The sequence below is a fragment of the Malurus melanocephalus genome, unplaced genomic scaffold, assembly GCF_030028575.1.
Source record: "Malurus melanocephalus ecotype Western Australia unplaced genomic scaffold, MMel_1.1 scaffold_372, whole genome shotgun sequence".
Lineage (NCBI taxonomy): Eukaryota > Metazoa > Chordata > Aves > Passeriformes > Maluridae > Malurus > Malurus melanocephalus.
The window spans coordinates 436,306-446,331 of NW_026623604.1; the positions used below are offsets into that span (position 1 = coordinate 436,306).

The 10,026-nt window shown below is 59.9% G+C and overlaps 1 protein-coding gene across 6 annotated transcripts in view; it reads left to right on the plus strand.

The window, feature by feature from the left end:
- Nucleotides 1-10,026, plus strand: part of CELF6 (CUGBP Elav-like family member 6) — an 18,218-nt gene that overhangs the window by 5,670 nt on the left and 2,522 nt on the right. The window contains exons 1-10 of one of the 6 annotated variants that reach the window (XM_057378742.1): nucleotides 262-569; nucleotides 5,320-5,368; nucleotides 6,818-6,946; nucleotides 7,031-7,110; nucleotides 7,572-7,715; nucleotides 8,042-8,186; nucleotides 8,268-8,417; nucleotides 8,655-8,717; nucleotides 9,437-9,517; nucleotides 9,622-9,765. In XM_057378742.1, the coding sequence (XP_057234725.1) occupies nucleotides 486-569; nucleotides 5,320-5,368; nucleotides 6,818-6,946; nucleotides 7,031-7,110; nucleotides 7,572-7,715; nucleotides 8,042-8,186; nucleotides 8,268-8,417; nucleotides 8,655-8,717; nucleotides 9,437-9,517; nucleotides 9,622-9,765 (1,069 nt within the window). In that variant the 5' untranslated portion in view covers nucleotides 262-485. Of the gene's footprint in view, nucleotides 1-261; nucleotides 570-5,319; nucleotides 5,369-6,817; nucleotides 6,947-7,030; nucleotides 7,111-7,571; nucleotides 7,716-8,041; nucleotides 8,187-8,267; nucleotides 8,418-8,654; nucleotides 8,718-9,436; nucleotides 9,518-9,621; nucleotides 9,766-10,026 lie in introns of those variants that run through there. The other 5 variants (XM_057378736.1, XM_057378737.1, XM_057378738.1 and 2 more) reach the window with 5 other exon arrangements.

Here is a 10,026-nt window from a genome sequence, read left to right on the forward strand (position 1 = left end):
CCTGTACTCCCACCCCTGTACCTGCTGACCTCCTGTTCCTGTACTCCCACCCCTGTACCTGCTGACCCCCTGTAGCTGCACGCCCTCCGTGTTCCCACCCTCGCCCCCAAGCCCCGGCCAAGCCCCGCCCCTGGCGTGTTGGGGGTCGGGGGCGTGTCCAGGCGGCGATGGGCGTGTTCCCACGAGGCCCCGCCCCCCGCCCCGCCCGGCCCGGCTCGGCTCGGTGGGGCTGCGGCCGCCCCGCCCTGTGCCCCGCCCCCCGCTCGCCGCTGCGCGAGCCTAGCCGAATCCAGCCGAACCGAACCCAGCCGAGCCGAGCCGAACCCAACACAGACGAGCCCGGCCGAGCCCAGCCGAGTCGAGCCGAGCTGAGCCGAGCTGAGCCGAGCTGAGCCGAGCTGAGCCGAGCCGTCTCGGGTGGAGCCGAGCGCAGCCGAGCGCAGCCGAACCGCCTCAGTGGAGCCGGCGGTCCGGCCGGTCCGGCCATGCAGCTGCCGCAGGTGCCGGCGCCCGGGCCGCGGCCGCCCGTGCTGTGGGTGCCCGCCGGGTCCAAGATCCTCTGCATCGAGGTAGGGCCCCGCCTTTGTCTGCCGCCGCCTCCGCTCCGCCCGGCCCGGCACGGCCCGGCACCGCCCGGCAGCCTCTGCCTGTGCCGGGGTGGGGGGGCTGCACCGGAGGGGGCTGTAGGAGGAATGTGGGTGATGGCGAAGGGATGTATGAGCTCACGAGGATGCTGTGCGGGAGTGGGGGTGATGGYGAGGGTGTGGATCCTTGCTCCCGGCGATGGGCATGGAGGGGTGTTGGCGGGGGTGATGGTGAGCAGGGTGTATCTGCACACGGGGATGAGGATGAAGGGATGCTGGTGAGGGAGTGCATCTGGTCCCAAGGATGAGCTGGGGATAGAGCAGTGTTGGTGATCAGGGTGTATTTGCACAGGGGATGGGGGGTGTGAGTGTGGGTGTTGGTGATGGAGTGTGTCTGAACCCAGGGATGGGGATGGGGATGGGAATGAGGATGGAGCAGTGTTGGTGATCAGGGTGTATTTGCACAGGGGATGGGGGGTGTGAGTGTGGGTGTTGGTGATGGAGTGTGTCTGAACCCAGGGATGGGGATGGGGATGGGAATGAGGATGGAGCAGTGTTGGTGATCAGGGTGTATCTGCACACAGGGATGGGAATTCATGAGCAGGGTGTATCTACACACAGGGATGGAGATGGAGGGGTGTTGATGAGCACGCTGAATGTGCATACTGGGTTGGGGTGTGTGAGTGGGTGTGTTGCAGGGTGTATCTGCACCCAGGGATGAGGATGGAGGGGTGTTGGTGACAGGGTTGGATGAGGATTGGGGGTGTTGATGACAGGGTGTATGTGCTCTCAGGAATGGGTGTTGGGGATGCAGTGTTGGTGAGGAGGGTGTGTTTGCACAGAGGAATGGGGCTGGAGCGGTGTTGGTGCRGGGATGTATGTGCACCCACAGATGGGGTGTGTGGGTGTGAGTGTTGCTGAGCAGGGTGTATCTGCCCCCAGCGATGGAGTGCATGTGTTGGCAGGGTGGTTGTTGGTGATGAGGGTGTATTTGCACTCAGGGATGGGGGTTATGACTGTTCCTGTGTGCGTGTGTTGCCGAGAGGGTGGATCTGCACTCAGGGATGGGGATAGTGTTGGCGGAGGGTGTTGGTGGAGAGGTGTATCTGCACTGTGTGGGTAGGCTGTGTGCAGTGTGGGTGTCAGCGAGGAGGGTGTACCAGCACCCAGGAATGAATGGGGTGTTTGCTGTGGGATGCAGGATGATGGTGAGGAGGTGTATCTGCCACCAGGGATAGGTTTGGGGTGTGTGTTGGCCGGAGGGTGTGTTTTTGCACTGGGGGTTTTGTGTGTGTGTGTGTGGTGCGAGTGTGCAAGGGGCAGCACTCGGGGGTGTTGCACCCACGGGCAGTGCAGGGATGTGTGTGAATTGGCAGGGGTACTGCTTTGCCCCCTGGGAGTGCACAGGTGGGTGTTGGGTGTGCAAGCGCGTGCGTGGGTGTCTGTGTGTGCTGAGGGGAACCGAGGGTCTTTTTGCCCCCCGCGATGGTGACAGGGTGTGGGTGCACGTGGGCTGGGGAGAGTGGTGGCAGCGAGGGTGTGACAGGGAGTGCAGGTGTGCGCAGGTGTTGCACGGGGGCAGGTGTGCGTGGTGGCAGTGGGGACGGGATGTGGGTGCTGCTGGGGGTGCCATGACCCTGCCCAAGGTGTCCGTGAGTCTGCAGAGGGCTCCCGGGGTCCCACTGTGGGTTCTGCTGCCACAACAGGGAAACTGAGGCAAGGGGCATTGTGTCCCCGGCACCGGCTGTGCATCCCGGGGTGCGTGCCCGAGATTGTGCAGGATCCACGGCAGCGGGGAGGGTTCTGTGTGGGTGGCCCTGAGGACTGGGGCTGTCCAGGTGCCCACGGGGCTGGGTGCGGTGGCCACACGTGGGTGCGCAGTGGTGCTGGGACAGACGATGGTGTGCGCAGCGCTGTGTGGGCACAAGTGTGYGGCTCTGGAGGTGTACGGCTGCGCCAGGGGATCGGGGTGGGTGGAGGGTGCTGGGGGTCTGTGCTTGTGCTCACAGGTGTGCAGATGTATGCGGGGTGTGCCAGGGTGGTCACACATGTGCAGGGTTGTGTGGTGGTGTGGCTGTCCTCAGGCTGGCTGTGTGCCCTCGCTGTGGGTCACACCCAGGGCTCTGGCAAGGTGTTCCCACAACGAGTGACTGCCAGTCCCCTGGTTCCTGTCTCCCTGTGCTGGGAACAGAGGGGCCCGGGAACTCTGGAGTGATGTGGACGCCAGGCTCCCACAGGCACTCACTGCTCCAGTGTCACCCACCACCTCCGTCTCATCTGGATGCATGGTGGCCTGCCGGATCCTCTGTCTGTTGGTTTGTAGGGACAAGGAGGAAGAGGGCCATGCCAAGGAAGGAACAAAGGTCAGAAGTGACCCTGTCCCACTGGACACATCCCCCAACAGTGATACACCATGGGATGGCTCTCCTTGATACCCATACACTTTGGGGGCTCCAAATTTGGGTRGGGAACAATGCCCGAGTGGTCACGAGGTGGTTTAGAGAGCACTGGTGATCCCCTAGGCTGTGGAACTGTAGTGATTTGACCATGGAGTGCTGTAGCTGGGGCTTTGTGGTGATGGTGGGTGCTGGAACACCCCAAATGGGGTGTCACTATGTCCTTGGGGTGGGGGAGATGGCTGGGAATTGGGGGTGGATGGATGGATGGATGGATGGATGGATGGATGGATGGATGGATGGATGGATGGATGGATGCTATGGGGGAGGAAAGGCGGGTGGTGGCGAGATGGGAGATGGATGGGTGGGTGTAAGGGTACTGGGGAGATGGATGGGTGTATGGGGGTGGATGTTGGGGATATGGATGGGTGCTATGGGGATGGATGGGTATTGGGGGATGGATGGACAGGTGCTAGCAGTATAGATGGGTGCTGTGGGAATGAAAGGGTGTTGTGAGGATAGCTGTTGGGGATGGATGAGCGTTATGTGGATGGGTGTTGGGAATGCGGATGGGTGCTATGGGGATGCATGGATGCTATGGAAATGGATGTTGGAGGGTGGCTTGGTGAATCCTGGCGGAAGATGGGTGTATGGGTGTGGGTGTCCAGGATGCATGGGTGTTGCAGGATGGGTGGGTGGGTATCWGGAGCAGGGGGAGATGCCTGTGTGGCTGTTTAGCTGTGGGAAGATGGATGGAGGGCTGTGGCTGGTGGCTGTTTGGACAGGGTGCAGGGGTGCTGTGGGGACAATCAGAAGGTGTGGGTGCCACAGAGGGTCACCGAGCACCCCATGGTGRGCACGTGGTGGTGCCAAGGGTGCCAAAACCCCCATCTGGGGGTATCTAGAGGCCAGGGCAGTTTCTCCCTGGTGCAGTGTGGCAGCCCTGGGGTAGGTTAGCTGGTCCTCGAGGCCTGACATTTATAAACATCAGCCGCTCCCGGGGAATCAATACAGTTTAATAACCGGCGAGCGGAGACGGGAGACACATCAAAATGACACTCTGCGGCTCCGTAAATGTTATTCTAAATCATCCTCACTGGGTTTATTACATTAAGCATACAGCAGCAGGCATGGGAAATTTATTCCATCAAAGGCCATCGCACTGGTAATGGGGCTGACGGGTCAGTGGAGAGGGGTAGCCCCCCCAAAATGGGATTCCCTCCTCCCGGCCGTGGCAGGGACGTAAGGGACAATGGGGTGCTGGGTTTAGGGTCTCAGTGCTGTCACAGCCTYGTGAGTTTAGGGTGAGCCAAATCCTGCCCCAGCACAAGGTGGATATTTGGGGGACCGGTGACATGATGGGTGACGCTGTGAGGTGTCCCTCAGTGCCACCCTGTGCCATTCCATGGCTCCTGGGGACTCAATCCRTTTCCTGGACCATCCCCAGCTCTGCGCTGACATTTCTCTCCATGTTTCCCTGGAGACGAGGCGGTTGCTGTGGAAACCTCCCTCCTCTTCTCTCTTCCCCATCCTCTTCCTCACCCTGATGTGGGGGGGACTGGCTCTGCCCCTATCCAGCCCTAAAATTTAGGGACCCCCTCCAGGGGTGCAGCAGGGGGCACCTGGGATAGGAGTGCACACGTGTGTGGGGGCGAGTGTCCCCAAGTGTGCYTAAGGCGTGTTCATGTGTGCACCCCCGCGCCGTCATGTGTGACATCTCGCCGTTGCCGTGGCGACCCCATCGAGCACATGGCTCAGGCTCCGCAGCATCGCGGGGGAAGCACGCTTGTTGCCATGGAAACGGCCATAATTGTAGCATTTTTCGGCTAAAAGAGGGGAAAAAGGAGGGGGAGAGAGGAGGAGAAATGGCTCGGTGGGGCAGCGGGCCAGGGATGTGCCTGCCAGCCCGGCGTGTCCTGCTGCACACGGGTGTCACGCTCGCGGGTGCGCACGGCGGTGACGAGGAGGAGGCCAAATTTGGGTGAGGTTTGGGAAAAGGAGGGCGGTGGTGCCGGAGGGRCCGGGGCCGGCGGGGTGCTGTTGCTGCCTCTGCAGTCCTTTGCAGTCGAGGAAAGCGGGCAGGCGGCCAAGCCTGGCACTGGTGGCCCCGCAGGTGCCTGCAGCACTGGGTGCCCATCTCCGGGGCCGGAGCATTGCCCTCCRCACGTGGCATTCCCGGGTCTCCGTGGCCACGAGCCCTAAATCTGTTCTTGCAGGTCCCTCCCCTTTTCCTCAGCTCTCTGTGCCAGCTGTTGGCCAAATCCAGCTGATCTCCATGGAAAGGGATCAGGGGTCAGGGGGCAGCACACTGACCACCCACTCTTGCTTGTGTGTTGCAGATGAACCGCCCCATCCAGGTGAAGCCGGCCGACAGTGAGGGCCGAGGAGGTAGGTCCCCAATTCACCGGCCRCCTGGCACAGGCAGGGGTGCACAGGGTCATCCAGGGGGTGACGGGGGACACGGTGGCATSACGGGGGCTGCTGTGGAAAAGTTGGTTTGCAGAGAAACCCATGAAAGGAGCTGCCTTTGCTGGTGATATCCAAACCTGAGTGCAGAGCAAATGCCATCTTCTCTCTCACTGCGTGGTCAGCTGGGGGGAACATCCTGACACCATCCTGGGAATATCCTGACATCATACCGCGAGCGTCCCAACGTCCTGAGGGGCAGAGCACCAGCCAGCCGCTCTCCCTCACCACCTTCATTTACCCAACAACCTGTGCRGAGCTGCCTGTGGTGCCCCTGGGGCAGGAGCTCGCTGCACATGGCCCCAGCCCCTCTCAGACTACCACTCCTCCAAATTCTTTATGAGCATTTGCGCTTATGGGGCTGTGGCACTGCMAGGCTGAGGTGATCATTTGGGCAAAATTGCAAGAATTGGATGAAAATCCCACATCTGTTGTGTTGCTGGGTAGGCAGGCACTGTCGGACACGCAGGATGCTCCCGTAGGGTCACCTGCCCTTGGCAGGATGGCTGAGGTAGGTCCCCCAGCTATCCAAACCCTGCTATTAAACGCACCGGGAGCTGGTCATAGCACATCCCAGAGGGATCTGGCAAATAAATAACCCATTTACTGAACATAATTGGTAAAGGATTAAAAATCAATGGGTGAGCTGGGGCTCCTGGCTCTGGCCCCCTCACCCAGGAGGCAATGCTGGGCTGCCCAGCCTGCTCCCCCAGGAGATGGTTTATGTTTAACTAGACAATGCACGAGCCCTATTCCCTTAACTAATTTTCCTGGTACCTTAACGGACGGAGCATTCATCGTCTCCTGCCATTATTTATTTATTTCCCTGGCAACGCTCTTGACAGGGCACCTTATTTTCTTTGTCAAATGCCATTAGCGTGCGGTGGGAGCACGCGGCCGCACAAGACAGATGCTGGTAATAATCATGAAATTCTCATTATTTACTCTCCCTTCTCTTGTGTTTGGGTTATTGATGTCCCCTGGGCACGGCTGGAGGCTGTGGGTTGTTCTGTGAGTCGATTATACGAAAGCAATCGCCGCTGGTTTGTGGGTTCTCTTTGTTCCCACCGCATCCTGCCCCGGTGCTGGGGGAGCYGGCCCTCCATCCTTGGGTAAAACCCCAACGCCGCTCCCTAAACCAATGGCTGTTCTAAGATTCACCCCTCAGCAATTTCCCCTCAGGAGAGGTTTTCCCACCCTGAGTGTTCTGTAGGATGGAAACAATAAGACTGGCATGGGATCTCCATGGGATCCATGTTGCTCCCTCTCTCTGGTGTCACTTGGTTCTCTCCCCTCCATACATGGTTTGTGACGAGGGGTTGGGATGGTGAGTGACCTCCTGCTCTCTGACGGGCTTGGTTTTGTTTTTAGAAGACAGGAAGCTCTTTGTTGGCATGCTGGGCAAGCAGCAGAGTGAGGACGATGTCCGCCGCCTCTTCGAGCCCTTTGGCCAGATTGAGGAGTGCACCATCCTCCGAGGGCCTGATGGAGCCAGCAAAGGTGGGCTTTGGGGCACCCAGCGGGCACCCTGTGGACCAGCAATGGCCAAATCCAACCTGTCCCATGTTGCCTCTGTTCCCTTAGGTTGTGCCTTTGTGAAATACGGCAGCCACGCCGAGGCACAGGCTGCCATCAACAGCCTGCACGGCAGCCAAACCATGCCGGTAAGTGCCAGGCTCACACCCTGCCCCGGCCGACCCTGCACTGCCTGCCTAATCCAATCACCAACTAATGTGATCCTCAGTCTAATTGGATCAAAATCCTACAGACCAGCAATTTGTTGGCCACATCACCCCGGGTTCCTCCTTGCCAGGGTGCTGAGCCCCAGAGGTGGGAGCGTGGGGCTAATTCTCTCCATGCTATAGAAAGGGGCAGTTTAATTAATGCTGAAGGTCAGAATGGTGAGCAAGGAATGGGAAAGGAAGCAGAGGTCAGGGAGCTGCCACCGGGGAGAAAAACTGGCTATAATTAAACCTCGCATCGATCGTTGGTTGCTGCTGCCAAGCTGGGCAGCRTCCCCAGGCTGAGGATGCTGCGGACGCTGCAAGCCAGCACCCGTGGCAAGGACACATTTTGGGGGCGTTGCCGTGGTCCCACCATCAGCCCCATCTTCCCCCTGCCTCAGGGTGCCTCATCCAGCCTGGTGGTGAAGTTTGCGGACACAGATAAGGAGAGGACCCTGCGGCGGATGCATCAGATGGCGGGGCAGCTGGGCATCTTCAACCCCATGACCATCCAGTTCGGCGCCTACGGGGCCTACACGCAAGCGGTAAGAGCTGGTGCACACCAGGGCTTTGGGGGAGCCCCATGGGTGCACAGGCTGCTTGGGCCCATGAAAGCACCAGTGCCAGGGGGTGTGGATGCCCCTTAGGGCCGGTGTATCCCTGGCTAGGGGCACACACAGGGCTTTTCCCTCCAGCTGAGGGCGGCTGTAGGAGGCAATGGTCCCATATTTAGTGTCACTGAGACCTCCTCCTGTCCCCAGGAGGCAGCRGGTGTCATTTGTCCCTCTGAATCCATCCAAAGCGGAGATGCTAATTCACCCTCCTCTCTCCCTCCTTCTGTCTGCCCCCTTGCCCTCTTTCTTTCCCAAAGATCATGCAGCAGCAGGCAGCCCTGATGGCGGCTGCACAGGGCACCTGCCTCAACCCCATGGCCGCTATCGCCGCCGCCCAGATGCAACAAATGGCCGCCTTCAACGTCAGCGGGCTGGTGGCTGCCCCCCTCACCCCCTCTTCAGGTAGGACCCCCGCCTTTGCTGCGCGGCACCCTCAGGGGGCACTGTCGGGGCGATGCTGGCGCTGACACTGCCCTCCCGCAGGTACGAGCACCCCTCCGGGGATCAGCACGGCGCCGGTGCCCAGCATTGCCACGCCCATCGGGGTGAACGGCTTCAGCCCGCTGCCRCCCCAGACCAACGGGCAGCCCGCCTCCGAGACCATCTACACCAACGGCATCCACCCCTACCCAGGTACCCACCCGGGGCTGGGGGCGCGTTCTTGGCTCCAGGGGTGCTCCCCATCCCAGGGAAAYGCTGGATGAACCAGCCCTGTGCTCCTGTGGCATGACGGCAGGGAGGAGGGAGTTTGGGCAGGGAGCAGCTCTGCCCCTCCGTGGCAGCACTGGGCCTGAGCCTTTCCCGTGGGAGCTGCTCATGCCTCCCCTATCCTCTGGCTTATTCTATCTTCCTTGTCCTTTCTCTTCCCAGCTCAAAGCCCCACGGTGGCAGACCCCCTCCAGCAGGCCTACGCCGGCATGCAGCACTATGCAGGTCTCAAACTTCGCTTTCCACTCCTTCCCTTTCTGCTCTCTTTGCTCCTCAGCCGTATTTTTGGGAGGTGATCTTCACCCTGGGGTAGCATATTTGGKCATGGATTAATGAGTGGAGCACCAGGTGCTTGCGCCCTGGCAAGAGTTCCAGGGCACTGACRCTGCTGAAAGCACCATCCCCTTGTCCCACGGCCCCCCATGCAAATTTTGGATGGTGGAAAGTGAATTTTAATAGCCATGGGACTGAGAGAACTCTGGGGGACRCCTGGCACCTGGGCACACCGGTACCCAGTGGTATTGAGGAGAGGGGGCGAGGTTTGGGAGGTGACAGCCAGTTCAACACCAAGACACCGAAAGTCTTTGGATGTTCATCACGTGACCAAATCTGATGGCCAAGAACATGGGCCACGGAGGGAAGGGACTCAGAGCCTCCTGTGGAAGTACATCAAGCCTAGCAGACATTTAATTAGGAGCACTGACTGCAATGTCCAGATTTGCAACAGAAAATCAAGTTTTGGACCCCAATTTTTGGGGGTTTTCAACCAGAAGTGCCCTCTTTCCTCAGTTTTGAGGCCAYGTTACTGCTATCACCAGCATCCCTCCTTGGAGAGCTGTTCCCACATTTCTGRTGTGCTGGGAGGGCTGGGAAAGGCAGAGTCAGTAGCCTTTCTGTGGCTGGGGCAGGTGCCGTGGCCTCAGCTCCGTGTTTCTCTCTTCCAGCAGCATATCCCACTGCCTACGCTCCCATCAGCCAAGCCTTTCCCCAGCAAGCGCCCCTCATCCCGCAGCAGCAGCGAGAAGGTGAGGGCTGGGGGCACCCCGCGTGGGGCCGGTGGCTCCACAGTGTCCCCCCGGGGTGACCCCGCCTGGCGGCTGACGTGTCCTGTCCTTTGTGTGTCACCCAGGTCCCGAGGGCTGTAACCTGTTTATTTATCACCTGCCCCAGGAGTTCGGGGATGCGGAGCTCACGCAGATGTTTTTGCCTTTCGGCAAYGTCATCTCTGCCAAAGTCTTTGTGGACCGTGCCACCAACCAGAGTAAATGCTTTGGTAAGTCCCGGGGTGTCCCAGCGCAGGGCTCCAGCTCTTCCCAGTCCCCAATTCAAGGTTCCATCTATCCTTAACTCTGCAGCTTGGAGCTCTGGCTCTTCCTCAACATCCCAACTCAATGCTCTGGCTCTCCTCAGCATCCCAGTTTCAGGATCTGCCTCTCCTCAACATCCCAGCTCTTCCCAGTCTCCAGCTCTGGAGTCCCATTTTGCCTGGTCTCCAACCTGGAGGTCCAGCTTTCCTAATATTCCAGCTCAGGGG